General features: G+C 38.3%; 1 protein-coding gene across 1 annotated transcript; it reads left to right on the top strand.

Annotated features, from left to right (window-relative positions):
* The first annotated feature begins 9,015 nt into the window (after window positions 1-9,015).
* gtf2a2 (general transcription factor IIA, 2) lies at window positions 9,016-15,325 on the top strand. Its single transcript, XM_031308514.2, has 4 exons — window positions 9,016-9,221; window positions 10,373-10,477; window positions 11,912-12,069; window positions 15,074-15,325. Coding segments are annotated over exons 1-4 (336 nt in total). The 5' UTR covers window positions 9,016-9,149; the 3' UTR covers window positions 15,075-15,325.
* The last annotated feature ends 406 nt before the right edge of the window (window positions 15,326-15,731 follow it).

The raw sequence follows: 15,731 nt of genomic DNA, 5'->3' as shown, positions 1-15,731 counted from the left end.
AACGGAGAGTTGCTAGACGACCCTGGCAGCAAATTACATTTGCTGCCACTAGGGTGGGTCTAGATTTCTAGGCTATGACTAGGGCGTTTTTGTAGGATAAAAAAAAGCTGGCAGCGTTTTGGTTCCAAAAAGCAGCCGAGAGCGTCTGTTGTTGCTATAACAACAGCTACTGCTACAGTATCCTAGCGCGCTACGTGGAGCGGTGCTAACGTTAGATAAAACAAAGTGGTGGAGCGAGCTAAAGAAAGAACAGAGAAAGAGAGAGAGGTGCTAACGTTGGATAAAACAAAGCGAGTTCCCTGTACACGGGGCACCCGGTCATATCATATAACTCGCTGTGCTCCGACTCCATGTTTTCTTGTTGTTATGGAAACGACAGGTCTGGCTACTCCGCTTGTCATTGGTCGGCTGTCAAAAAAACGCTTGACGCCGGACGTCTTTTTGACAACTTCAAAAAGACGCTCTGAGCTGCAAAAAAGAAGTCGGCGTTGGCGTTTAAAAAAAGCGCTCACGACTTTTTTGAAAGCACGGTTTACTCCGTAGGATTAAAATGTCAAACGGACACTGGCAGCTTCAAAGGAGACGGCGAGTGTGAACATATTCCAAGAGTTCAAACCAGCACGGAGCGATTTAGGCTACATCTACACTCTTAAGAAATATCTGTGTAGTAACAGTATGACTGTATATTTGAACAGAAGTTGTCCGTAGAACGTGAGTCACAGTTGCGTTTCTGATTATTTACATTTTGAATTGCATTATGGGACCTTTGTCTGTGCACCGACAACTGACGTAGTTATTAATGCCGTTATCGTAAATTGTTTTCCAGATAAGCACGTGTCATAAATAGAGTTTAAAGCGATGAAAAAACAACTTTAAGTTATTTTAAGAACTGATTTCTTTTCAGACGTTTACTAACTAAGCAGCTTCGTCTGAGAGAATTTAAAATAACAGGACTGTATTTTTACTGCAGCTACACCATGACTGGGCGATATGGAGAAAATCAGATATCGTGATATTCTTGTCCTAATACCTCGATGTCGACATTGTGGCGATATAAGGTTATATACAATTGGTGCTTTAACAAAATATCTTCACAATAATATTTTTGATAAATAATCTTCAGTAATGTAGATATAATGACTAAGTGGGTAAAGGCAAATAATAGAAGAGCTAGAAGAGTCTGGTAACAGAAAATGAGACCACTTTACTGTAACTGTACGTCCACACCGCCGCCGACTTGATCTTCTAAAGATACAGGAAGTCATTCATTTTCAATGGAAGCTGCTTCTCTCAGCTGCAAGGAGCGGCAAATCTGTCGGCGTCGCGTTTTGGGCGTTTTGAGCGTTTTGAGCGTTTTGAGCGACCAGAGCGTCAATCAAAAAGTTGAAAGTACTTATGGTAATAGAACTTTATGGTAATGAGCTATGACGCGGTTCAGCGGCAAGCAGCGGCAACCAATCAGAATATAGATGTCCTTCACGCTGGCTGATTCCAGAGAAACATACGATGTAAACTTTGGTTCCTACCAAAACATTAGTTCAGAGAAAAAGGAGGAGAAGCTCATCATGGCCGTTGCTGGGTTCCCTATCATTTATGATATTTGCGTATAGGGACCAGTTAACGTTACCTGCCGGTCACATGGTCTCTAAACAGTCCGCTCACGGTGAAGTCCTGCACGGATCAACAGCTGGCGGCTGCTCGCTCTGCCTGCATGCTGCTGCGGTTCAGCGGCTAACGAGCGAGCTAACTGCTAACAGACACCGCTGCGACCAACAACCAATACACATTCTGTCATTATATATGTCATTTATAAAAGGTTCCTAGTGTCAGTGTATTGGCCGTGCAGTGGCTGCTTGATCTTTTTCCATGATGAACATAGAATGCTGCTACGTCAGAGCGGCCAAAGCCTCAAACAGCTTCCCCGGACTTTCTGACCAGCGTCCTTGACCGGGCGGCCAGAGCTTCTTTGCAGCTCAAGTCGACGGCGGTGTGGACGTACAGTAATGCAGCCTTTAAAACCAGTAAAAGACAACACTTAAGCCATTTACGATATTACAATATCCAAAATCTAAGACGACATCTAGTCTCGTATCACGATATCAATATAATATCGATATATTGCCCAGCCCTATGCTACACACAACATTTCTGTTTTTATTTACGGGACAAAGTCCGGGTAATGAGCTGCCAGAAGTTGTTCTGTTATATGACGGATTTATTTCTTAGAGTGTACACTGCTACGTTTTGGTATCTTTTGTACATTTGTGCCCCGTTTCCACACTATTTTCACCATAACTTGATGCAGAAAAGGCACAAATTGTTGCAGAAAAATTCTCCATAATGCAGAAAATGACGTGCTGATGACAACATTTTTCATTTTTGCTCAAAAGTGGAGATCTCAACCCAACCCAATATTGAACCCAAAGTTGCGCTCATTTTTTTAAGCTGCTCTTGGTGTGTTTCGGGGGCTCTTTAACGCCGAAATCTGTGACGATTTTAAAAGCCATTTATCATATCAGGTGTCAAATAGTTCAGCATCTCAACTAAATAACAGATATGTATTTAGACACTTGGCTGTACATATCAGCATCACTGTTCCTCCTCCTTTCATTTCCCATCAGCCCTTCATTCATATTTGGGAACAGAAGCCATTTCAACCTGTCTCTGTTTAAGTGCAGTATTCAAGTATCAAGAGGTCTGTTTAATTACATATAAAATACATCATGTTTTACACTGAATTATAAATGTCTTGTCATGTATCCCTGGTGTTTATATACAGATGTATACCAGGCCCATTTATCCAACGACGACTCTTCCTGAAGCCTTTTTAAACGTTCGGATTTCCGACGTTGAACGTCTCTTTGCAGTAAACTCCGACAAAGATTCTTCTCTATTTATATTCATGATGTTTATGAGCAAAATCTGTACGTGTTGATCGTTGTAATGATATGATTTTTTTTAAGATGCACTCTTTTATACATGATGTTAAATCCTGATGTTATTATAATAAACTGAAAAAAGCTCATTTTGTCTGGTTTGGTTTGTCATAGTCTGGATCAACGGAACTACATATCCAGCAATGTTTCCTTTTTTTAGCAGTGGGGGCAGGTCCAAACACCCCCCCCACACACACACACACACACACACACATGAAACGGAACTGACACTTCGCTGCAACACAAACAAATATATTTATTCACCTCTATTCACACACAATGAGCAGTCCTTCCAGAAACGTGGAGTTTTTTTGTGATTGTTTTGGGCAAAAATCCTTGATTATGCGGCACGTTTTCTTAAAAAATGCGATGGAATATGGCGGGATATTTATGCAATGAAATTGCAGGAACTTGCAAAAATTGCAGGAACTTGCAAAAACTGCGGTTTGATCGTGGCTTCATCGCGGGGTTTGCAGCTTTTCGATGATGTTCACGTCGCGTAATTACGTCACTTCATAACGTTCCCATGGCAACAGGGGGAAATGGCTGCTCTTATGTGAAGTAAACGCAACATTTTTCAACTTTCTGCTAAGATATGTGTGACTTTTTTGCGATGAAACTGCAGGGATTATGAAATCATGATAGCCCCGCATATTTTGCGTGGAAATCGGCAATTTATGCGGCGAAAGTGCGGCGAATTTGAAAAAATGCGGCCCCCGCATAAATAAGCGGACTTTGGCTGATTATGCATTGAATTATGCGATCGCATAATCACGTTTTTTCTGGAGGGACTGAATGAGGCATATTTTCAGTTGTGATTGAACTGTATTTTTTGAGTTACTATATAGGCCAACTTTGATCTTGACATATAGACTAAGTATTCTGTAGCAAATAACAATAAACCCACTATTAATTACATTATCTTAATGCAGTGTAACTACTTCAGCATGTAAATAATGCACCTGAAATACAAACGTGGGCGAGGGTGTTGAGCAATCGCTATTATATCGAATTAACAACCACGTGCAATTTAGCTAGTAGGTGAAGAACACAAACAACGAAAATCACTTTTCGGAAACAAGAGCTATGGTGAGTTGTTAAAACCTTTCTTTTTAGTAAACTCTGGGTACACAAACAATGTTGTCAATGCTTTCGTTAAGGTGTAGAGCTCCTGGTGATACTTGGAGCAAAGTCTCATGTTGTGTCGAGCCTTCTTAGTGGTTTAAAAATAGATATTTTGAGGCTAGCATAAATGTGTCCCTAGCACTCCCATTCAAAAGGCCATTTGACCCAAAAACGAAAATACGGTAAATCTTAAAAGTGGCGATTCCGTCCTAAATATGCTTTTAAACTAAAGTTTGACTCTGGTACATTCACAAAAAGACTCTAGGTTACATTTTGGCAAGAGTTACGCTTTAAGTAAAAAAAAACAAGAAAAGTCATAGTATAGTATGTAGAATAAAGTCGAAAAAATGTCAAGTTCAAATTACTTTATTTCAATCAGGAGAGACTTCATTGCAGATATGCAAAGATGTATTGCACATAAGCATAATATGAAATGTACAGAGTCTTTGGGGATTAGACTCCATCATTAAAATTATTTTAAAGGGGTAGAGAAACAGACATATTCCCCCCTGATGGAGCCTAGACACTGGTGGTGGTGGAGAGGGAACGCGGAGACCGAACGAAGGACCCGTCTGCCGGAAAGGGACTCAGGGTGCCGTGGTTGACGATGACCAGAGGTGGAAGGGGAGGAGGAGGGTTGCACGTTTGCCTGAAAACACAGCTGATAGCAAGGAGAGAGATATTTAAAGCAGGATGTCATGCAGTGATTGGATCATGAATTTCGTTAGCCTCGTGAGACTGTCCTGATCTCGCGAGCTCCAGTCTGGCATCTTGAGACAGAGAAAATTTGGAGCCGTTCGCCAAACAACCAACCAATCAGTGTTGGTTTTGAGGCAGGTTTAGGTGTGACGCAACGAGAAGTGTCTATCACCAGCATAGGTGGTGATAGACAGATGGTTTATCCAATCAGCTAACCAGGATTTTCGCCCCTTCCCAAAAGTTCTCCAACGGTAAGTTCCCAGATGGATATGCCAAGCAAATGCGAAGCAATCCATCTGGCGGAGTCAGGTTAGAATTTCGTGGCCAATTCTGGTTGGTTGAACTGAAAAGTGAACGCCTCTTAACAGCTGAATAGTTTTAGGGAGAGATAGTGGTGATTGCCGTAATATAGAAGTCTTCCTGAAAGAATCTGCGCTGAGCTTCATTTGTACCCAGAGGTAGATTTTGTCATACATAATGTATTCAAAATATAATATAGTATGTTGAAAAAAGTAAAAAATACTCATAGTATAGTACTGACATTGTTGTTTTAAAGAGCTCCGAACAACGTCTTCCTCAAGTAAGTCACGCCCAACTCTCGGTTGTAAAGCAACCAGAAACCAACATACAGTATCAGGATTTAGTTTAATTTGTTTCACAAGTCAAAAACACAGAAGGATCCAAATTCCTCTGGAGAATGCAGGCATCGATCCCACTACCTCTCGGAGGAGGGGGTGGGGGGTGAGGAGGCGGAAACATTGTCTCCCTTCTTTTGCGCAGCGAACGCTCTACCATTTGAGCTAATTCCCCTGTGAAGTGACAGTAGTATAAGTTTCTCTGGCAGCAATGTTTGTGGTCTCGTTTTCTTAGTATAGTATGTTGAAAAAGGTCAAAGTATAGTATGTCACAAAAATTCATAAAAAGTCATAGAATAGAATGTCAAAAAAAGTCATAAAAAGTCATAGTATAGTATGTCGAAAAAATTCATAAAAAGTCATAGAATAGTATGTTGAAAAAAGTCATTAAAAAGTCATAGTATAGTATGTTGAAAAAAAGTCATAAAAAAGTCATAGTATAGTATGTCGAAAAAATTCATAAAGTCATAGAATAGTATGTCGAAAAAAATTCATAAAAAGTCGTAGTATAGTATGTCGAAAAGAATCATAAAAAGTCATAGAATAGTATGTTGAAAAAAGTCATTAAAAAGTCATAGTATAGTATGTTGAAAAAAAGTCATAAAAAAGTCATAAAAAGTCATAGTATAGTATGTCAGAAAAATTCATAAAAAGTCATAGAATAGTATGTCAAAAAAAGTCATAAAAAGTCATAGTATAGTATGTCGAAAAATATTCATAAAAAGTCACTGTATAGTATGTCGAAAAAAGTAATAAAAAGTCATAGAATAGTATGTTGAAAAAAGTCATAAAAAAGTCATAAAAAGTCATAGTATATTAGTCAAAAAAATCATAAAAAGTCATAGAATAGTGTGTCAAAAAAATTCATAAAAAGTCATAGAATAGTATGTTGAAAAACGTTATATAGAAAGTCATAGTATAGTAGTCAAAAAAATTAATAAAAAGTCATAGTATAGTATGTTGAAAAAATTCATAAAAAGTCATTGTATAGTATGTCGAAAAAAGTAATAAAAAGTCATAGAATAGTATGTTGAAAAAAAGTCATAAAAAAGTCATAAAAGGTCATAGAATATTATGTCAAAAAAGTCATAGTATATTAGTCAAAACAATCATAAAAAGTCATAGTATAGTATGTCGAAAAAAGTCATAAAAAGTCATAGAATAGTATGTTGAAAAACGTCATATAGAAAGTCATAGTATAGTAGTCAAAAAAAATCATAAAAAGTCATAGTATAGCATGTCAAAAAAGTCATAGTATAGTATGTCGAAAAAATTCACAAAAAGTAATTGTATAGTATGTTGAAAAAGGTTGAAAAAAGTCATAGTATAGTATGTCGAAAAAATTCATAAAAAGTCGCAGTATAGTATGTCGATAAAAGTCATAAAAAAACTCAAAAAAGTCATTAAAAAGTCATAGTATAGTATGTTGAAAAAAAGTCATAAAAAAGTCATAAAAAGTCATAGTATAGTATGTCAGAAAAATTCATAAAAAGTCATAGAATAGTATGTCGAAAAAATTCATAAAAAGTCATAGAATAGTATGTCAAAAAAAGTCATAAAAAGTCATAGTATAGTATGTCGAAAAAAAATCATAAAAAGTCACTGTATAGTATGTCGAAAAAAGTAATAAAAAGTCATAGAATAGTATGTTGAAAAAAGTCATAAAAAAGTCATAAAAAGTCATAGTATATTAGTCAAAAAAATCATAAAAAGTCATAGAATAGTGTGTCAAAAAAGTCATAAAAAGTCATAGTATAGTATGTTGAAAAACGTTATATAGAAAGTCATAGTATAGTAGTCAAAAAAATTAATAAAAAGTCATAGAATAGTATGTCAAAAAAAATCATAAAAAGTCATGGTATAGTATGTCGAAAAAAATTCATAAAAAGTCACTGTATAGTATGTCGAAAAAAGTAATAAAAAGTCATAGAATAGTATGTTGAAAAAAGTCATAAAAAAGTCATAAAAAGTCATAGTATATTAGTCAAAAAAATCATAAAAAGTCATAGAATAGTGTGTCAAAAAAGTCATAAAAAGTCATAGTATAGTATGTTGAAAAACGTTATATAGAAAGTCATAGTATAGTAGTCAAAAAAATTAATAAAAAGTCATAGTATAGTATGTCGAAAAAATTCATAAAAAGTCATAGAATAGTATGTCGAAAAAATTCATAAAAAGTCATTGTATAGTATGTCGAAAAAAGTAATAAAAAGTCATTGTATAGTATGTCGAAAAAAGTAATAAAAAGTCATAGAATAGTATGTTGAAAAAAGTCATAAAAAAGTCATAAAAAGTCATAGTATATTAGTCAAAAAAATCATAAAAAGTCATAGAATAGTGTGTCAAAAAAGTCATAAAAAGTCATAGTATAGTATGTCGAAAAAATTCATAAAAAGTCATAGAATAGTATGTCGAAAAAATTCATAAAAAGTCATTGTATAGTATGTCGAAAAAAGTAATAAAAAGTCATAGAATAGTATGTTGAAAAAAAGTCATAAAAAAGTCATAAAAAGTCATAGAATATTATGTCAAAAAAGTCATAAAAAGTCATAGTATAGTATGTCGAAAAAAATCATAAAAAGTCATTGTATAGTATGTTGAAAAAGGTTGAAAAAAGTCATAGTATAGTATGTCGAAAAAATTCATAAAAAGTCGCAGTATAGTATCTCGATAAAAGTCATAAAAAAACTCATAAAAAACTTATAGTATAATATGGCAAAAAAGTCTAAAAAGGTCCTTGTATAGTATCTCGAATAAAAGTCTTAAAAAAAGTCATAGTATAGTATTGACATTGTTGTTGTAAACAGCTCCAAACAACAACGTCTTCTTCAAGTAAACCACGACCAACATACCAACCAACACACAGTTGTAGTTTTAGTTTAATTTGTGTCACAAGTCAAATACACATAAGAAGTCATGAAAAGGGCCAGCCAGGACTGGGAATCAAACCTGGGATAGGGTCTGCTTTGCCTTCTTGCTGGAGCTAGTTGGAGCAGTGCTAACAACTGAGCCACTGTGCCACTAAAAGAAATGATGTCATATATAATAGTATGTTGAAAAAAGTTATATAAAAAAATGTAGGCGACCGAAAATAGTAAGGAAGAATTGGATAACAATAATAAAAAACGTCATCAAAAGGGCCAGCCCGGACTGGGAATTGAACAGAGGTCAAATAATTATGTTGAAAAAACACATTTAAGTCATATGTATGAAGTAGTAGGCGACCGAAAATAGTAAGGGAAGAATTGGATACCAATACTGTGAATGCTGCTGAATCAGCATTCACGCAGTAGTTCAGTGAATACATGTAGAATTTGGAAATTAAGTCTTTTTATTTTTCCTCAAAGATACAGGATTAGGTTATAGGTGCAGTTTAGCGTCCCAAATTCCCCATACGATGTCCTTAATTAATTATGAACCTGCTAAAGCACCTGTGCTACCCTAACCCTAACCTGTCTCAAATAAGACCCTCATCATTTGGGACACTCAGTTTTTGGAAAATAATTTTTACTTTTCATAAAACCTGAATAATACCTTAGTTTGCGATCCGCCATTAAATCAAAGTAGAAGGAAAAAAAATACAATCCGATATTATTTTATTTTGAAATGTCAAACCGGAAGCCATTTTTCTGTTGTTAGCGTGTCATTACTGGAGCAGTTGCACCGCTTGTTGTAGACGGTGGAGGGAAGCTAGCTCAGTTAGCTTTGTGTGCGTTTTGAAGGATAGTTTACTGAAGTTATTTCTTTTTTCAGCATGGCCTACCAGCTGTACAGGAACACGACTCTGGGAAACAGCCTCCAGGAGAGTCTGGACGAGCTCATACAGGTGACACTAACCTAATAGCTGTTTCGTTAGCTCACATCTAGCCTACTTTAGCATGTTGCTAAGTGCAACCGCGGCGGCTTAAAGGCTAGAAGGGATACAGCTACGGCGACGACAGCAAACTTTAGGCACAAAAACGACAAGTTAAGTTTAGAAAACAGACCGTGGTTTGGATATAACACTCCCGAGGAACGAACACGCGTTTCCTGGGTAATAGTTTTAACATTACATTATATTAGTGGAGATTTTGCCGTAGCTGTATCCCTTCTAGCCACAACCGGCGGTTAGTGATGCTAGTTATCTCAATGCCAGGCTAACTTTAGCTTGTTAGCTGCGGTTTGCTTCATGTTCAGCACTGATTTGTTCCAGACAGAAGTTAATGTCATGCAATTTTGTCTGTACTGTTGAAATACGGCAGTTTGTATCTACTGTACCTCGATAGCAACCGTTTAAAAATAGGAAAATGCAGATAAAGTGTCAGAGTATAGTTGGTTACATTAAAATCATTACAATAAATAAGAGCAGGTGTGCAAACTGCATTTAAAAGTGGTGACAGTGGATTGGCTTTGTTTACAATGGATATTGCAGTGGGAATGAAATATTTTTTATTTTATTTACAGCGTCACGTTATCTCAGGACACTTTATATATATATATATATATATATATATATATATATATATATATATATATATATATATATATAGACCTCACTGTTATTTACAGAGACCCAACACTTCCCCCAAGTGTAATCTTAAATATTGCCCCTCCCACTACAATATAACCTTAGCACAAACAGTAAGGCCATTTGTGTTTGGTAGCTCGATTCTTTCTCAAACTAAACAACCCAGGTGTGATGGGTTTATCAGAAGGAGCTGGGGGACGTCACTGTGTCTCAGTGCTGTTAGATGGTTAATTAAATTGTGTGTGTGTGTGTCTGTCTGTCTGTCTGTCTCTCTGAGTGTGTGTCTCTGTGTGTGTGTGTGTGTGTGTGTGTGTGTGTCTGTGTCTGTGTGTCTGTGTGTGTGTGTGTGTCTGTGTGTCTCTGTCTCTGTGTGTGTGTGTGTGTGTGTGTGTGTGTGTGTGTGTGTGTGTGTGTGTCTCTGTCTCTCTGTGTCTGTGTGTGTGTGTGTCTGTCTCTGTGTGTGTGTTCAGACTCAGCAGATTACTCCCCAGCTGGCTCTTCAGGTCCTCCTCCAGTTTGATAAAGCGATCAACACGGCGCTCGCCAACCGAGTCCGCAACCGAGTCAACTTCAGGGTGAGTCCGCTGTGATTCCTGCCTTCACACCGGGACCAAGCAGTCAAATGACTTCAAATTGTTCAATTTGAAAAAAATTATTTACTTTGCAATTATTTTGTGACTCTGCATTTTCTCTGCAGTTTTTGTTGTTTTTTTGTCGAGTCTTGAATTTCATTTGTATCGGCCTTAAAAAGGCAGGGTTCTACAATAAGTGTTGGCAAGTTAAAGTGCCCATATTATGAAAAAAATCCCTTTTTCTGGGATTTGGGGAGTTATTTTGTGTCTCTGGTGCTTCCACACACATACAAACTTTGATAAAAACCATCCATGCTGTTTAGAGTGAGATATGGTTTCTGAATGTGTCCTGCCTTCAGTCTCCGGGTGAGCTGGTCAAAATCTTCACGGCTTTCTACGTCACTAGCTGAGACGAGGGGCCTAGGGGGCTAACCGTTAGCATGCTAGCTCGTTCTCAATGGCAAAACACTGCTACAACACACACTAGTTCACCATAATCTACAAAAGAACTACTTCCATGTCCCTGTTCTGCAGGTATTCCACGCAAAGTTGGAAGTGCGCCCTCGTTTAGAAGAAGTCTCCCGGCTAATCCTGCCTTGTACTACTGAAGTTGGAGAAACAGCTAGCTAGCTCATGTAGTCCTTACCTAGCTACTGAGCATGTGATCTTACCTAGCTACTGAGCATGTGATCTTACCTAGCTACTGATCATGTGATCTTACCTAACTACTGAGCATGTGATCTTACCTAGCTACTGAGCATGTGATCTTACCTAACTACTGATCATGTGATCTTACCTAGCTACTGATCATGTGATCTTACCTAACTACTGATCATGTGATCTTACCTAACTACTGAGCATGTGATCTTACCTAGCTACTGATCATGTGATCTTACCTAGCTACTGAGCATGTGATCTTACCTAGCTACTGATCATGTGATCTTACCTAGCTACTGATCATGTGATCTTACCTAACTACTGAGCATGTGCGACTGCCAACAAAGATGTTCCAGCAGTGAGAGGTCTCACTCTGTAGCTAAAACAGAGACCTGAACACAGGGTGAAAAGAGGAGCTGCAGCAATGTGCAGTACAACAAAAATATTGTGTTTTTTGATAATATAACCATGTAAACGTATGCTGGTACAACCTCAAAATACAATTATGAACCTGAAAATGAGCATAATATGAGCACTTTAATGTAACAACCCAGTGGCCTGTTCGGGCATCATTGCGTCATCATCATTTGATATGAATGTGCCGTTGGCCAATCAAGAAGTGAGTTATGGCTTGATGCTTTTTGAGGTTTTTTGCGATATTTATTTTACTTAGCGTCGATCCCTTTTAATTTACAGTGTGTGAAACCTGCAGAAAGTCTGGTTCTGTGTTTTGGTGACTCGGCGCTTTGTGCCCCCCCCCCTGCCCCCCCCCCCCCCCAGGGCTCTCTGAACACCTACAGGTTCTGCGACAACGTGTGGACGTTCGTCCTCAACGACGTGGAGTTCAGGGAGGTGACGGACCTCGTCAAGGTGGACAAAGTCAAAATCGTTGCCTGCGACGGAAAGAGCGAGTCGACCCAGAACAAAAATGACAAATAGTGAGTATAAAATAACTACGTTTCGTGTTTTTTATACACAGGACACGTACGTGACTGTTTGTGCTGTGAGGCTGGACGTGTCTCTGCGTCTCATCTGTTATGAGAGAAATGTATTACAGGGTTCAGACATTTTGAAAAGACCTGGAAATGTTATGGAATTTGAAAAATGCAAATTCCAGGCCTGGAAAGGTTTTGGAAACATAAAAAGACCCAGAAAGTTTTGGAAAAGTCATTTCTTTTAATACAGCATAATAATATGTGATTAATAAATGTATTTCACGTCGTCTTAACCTCACCGTTCTCTTCGGGGGGCGATATTACGACTCCCACTATGAACCACATACATTATCATTCATTTGATTGTTAAACCTCTGAGGGGAAACTTTAACACAGATTTTTATTGTTATTGTGTAATGTCGACTGACATTTTCAGTAGAGATGCACCGATTACAACTTTCTAGGCCGGTTCTGATTTCTGATTTTCTTTGAGTTAGACCAGCTGATACCGATTTTAGCCGATTCTGATTTCATGTTTTCTAACCACTTTACAGCACACACACATATTTATTTTCTATCTTTTCTTTAATAGAACATGTTTTGAACAGATAATGGATCACTATAAAATAGAACTATATAAATTACTCCTGGTGTGGGACATTCACACACATCTAAAGAGCAACGTTAGAACCATTTCCTTCTTTTCACATCAATATCAACTAAAGAAATGTGATTTAGGTTTTTGGTGTCGTCCCTCCACGCCCTACTTTCTCCTTGCAGGTGTTGCATATTGTAAACTTGTTATCTTCTGCACACACGCTGAAGAATTCCCAAACAGCTGACATGTTGCAGGTTAATTCACCAGGTTCCTACATGTGGAGAATAGCGCCGACACGAGCTTCACACCGCGAGCGGGTACGCGCCACACACGGTGGAGAAGTTGAGAGAAAGAGTCCGTGCCGAGGCGTCCGTGCTGTGGCGTCCGTGCCGTGGCGTCCGTGCCGTGGCGTCCGTGCCGTGGCGTCCGTGTGTGCGTGCGTCCTTGAGAACTGTAACTGGTATAACTTATGTTGTCAGTTAATTGTAGCGTTGACCGGCATGAAATCACCATATGTCAGACTGACCTGCCGGTCGCCGGTCATGGCCGAGCACGTGAAAACCGGCCAATTCCGGTCACCGGCCGCTCTATCGGTGCATCTCTAGTTTTCAGGAATACATTGTCAGAAATTTGCCAAAAGGTCATGAAAAGTATTGATTAAAATGCGGATGAGCCCTGGTATTAGAGCCCGACCGATCACCGATATTAGGCATTTTCCAAACTATCGGTATCGGCATTTATAATGGCCGATAAATGAATATTTAAAAAATAAAATAAAAACGGATGAACCCCCCTTCAACCATGTTGTGAGTGTTGGTGTTGCGTCTGTCCACCAGAGGGCGCTCTACAACCTCCCTGTCAGCAACACGCTTTGGTTTTTGTTGTTGTGTTTTTGTTCAAAGGACTTTTATACATTTTATTAATCAGAACTAGGGCTGCAGCTATCGATTACTTTAGTAATCGAGTATTCTACCGATTATTCCATCGAGTAATTGGATAAGAAATACTTAGTAAACAGCTATAGTAAATATTTATTATTGCTGTTTACTACAAAAAAAGGAAACCTGTCTTTTGTGTATATATACAAAAGACTGTACAAAGCTTACAGCAGGGCTATTCAACTACACTGTTCTGGGGGACACATTTTCAGAAGCCTAATACACAGTGGGGAGAGAGAATAAAGAATGCAGACATCACCGGCATGACGACGTCAGTCACGTGCGTATTAAGTGGCCATGCTGGGGGGGGGGAGCCGTTTGTCTCCGGCAGCAGCTACGTTTCCAAAGATTAGTAGCAAACTAATAAACAGTTAGACTACAAACCGACAGCTCTCGTTTTAGTTTGTTGTAAAACATGGCTATTAGCAGAGTAGCATGCTGTAGGCTAGTTGTGTAAAACATGGCTGTTAGCAGAGTAGCATGCTGTAGGCTAGTTGTGTAAAACATGGCTGTTAGCAGAGTAGCATGCTGTAGGCTAGTTGTGTAAAACATGGCTGTTAGCAGAGTAGCATGCTGTAGGCTAGTTGTGTAAAACAGTGCGGTGGACGAGAGCAGCAGACGGTAGTTAGCTGCCTTGTGTCGGTTCGCTCCGTGGAATGGATGAGTAGACTGGATGTTTTCTACAGAGATGATGTAGCAGCATGTTTGCAGCTTAAAATGATCCCAAACTTTCTGTCGTTTTCTCTCGCCTGTCTCTTCTCTTAGACCCCTCGCTATTTTCGTCTTCCTTCATTTGTAATCTGGGCCGTCAGTCTCGTGCATAGACAGAATATAAACGGTCTTGTGTCCACAGAAGCGTCAGCCTGTTGTGTGCGCTAGTAATAATCCTCCGTGTGGAAACACAGTGAGCCGTACAACCTTAATTACATTGATTTAACGAAGCTTTGAGGCAAAGAATTTTGCTTTGAGGATTTTTTGTAATCGAATTATTCGAGTTATTCGAGGAATCGTTTCAGCCCTAATCAGAACTTTAATATATTTTGATGTTCCTCTGTTCTGTTGTGACAATAATAATCTTAAGCTGCATTATCATATTTTAGTGAGGACTCATAAATAACTACAAATAACTAATACTATGTTTTGTTACGCGTTTCTGTATGTAAAAAAATATATATATTTGTATCGATATCGGCCTTAAAAAGTCCTGTATCGGTCGGGCTCTAGAAATGTATCGGTTCATGATTTCAGATTCATAATTAAGGGTGTCACGAAATTAGATTTTGAAAAGCAAATCCATCGAAATGAGCTTTTCCCCGAGTATTTCTTCTCCCTCCAGCCTGGCGGGACACAGCGGTTGTTGGGTTAGGTGAATGTTGATGTGTAGTACAGGCCTCAGGTCATGTTGTTGTTGTTGTTGTTGTTTCTCTGTTTTCTCAGTCGTTAACTTTATTTTTGTGTTTTGTCTGCGCAGACTCCGACGCTGCTGAGTGACGTCTCTTTGTGTGTGTCGCTGTCGGATGGACCTGGACTGTACATATAATTTATTACAGCAGAGTCGTGTGTGTGTGTGTGTGTGTGTGTGTGTGTGTGTGTGTGTGTGTGTGTGTGTGTGTGTGTGTGTGTGTGTGTGTGTTCTTTTGTATTAACAGTTTACAGGAGGTTTGTGTTCAGTTTGCTGTTATTATTAAGCTGTATCATCTTTAATAAAAACTTTATTTAAAAGCATGTCCCAGTCTCTCCAAAGTGATTTTCACATCAATGTAACTTGAAAACAGGCAGATTTCAAACTAAAGATGGTCAGAAGTGGATGTATTCTGGGCTTTTTATACAGAGTGAACAAAGTGAAGATGAAAACTGTTGCCATCTTGATTTGACAGTAACTTTAGACCAGTCGTTCTCAAACTTTCTTCAATAATGTTCCCCCTTTTGAAATGTGTTTTTAAGCCAAGTACCCCCTGACCAGCGCTAGATTACCAAACAACAGCCATGGAACTGAAAAACATTTAAATGCTGATGGAAAAAGGCGACAAAAACGTAAAAAGTTGATAGAAAGAAGGAAGTAAGGTAAGAACAGATGGAAAATAGTATCAAGAACTTAGAAAACAGCGACAATAACTTCATAAAAAGAG

The sequence above is a fragment of the Sander lucioperca genome, chromosome 3, assembly GCF_008315115.2.
Source record: "Sander lucioperca isolate FBNREF2018 chromosome 3, SLUC_FBN_1.2, whole genome shotgun sequence".
Classification (NCBI taxonomy): domain Eukaryota; kingdom Metazoa; phylum Chordata; class Actinopteri; order Perciformes; family Percidae; genus Sander; species Sander lucioperca.
This window is presented reverse-complemented; position numbering and strand designations above follow the sequence as displayed.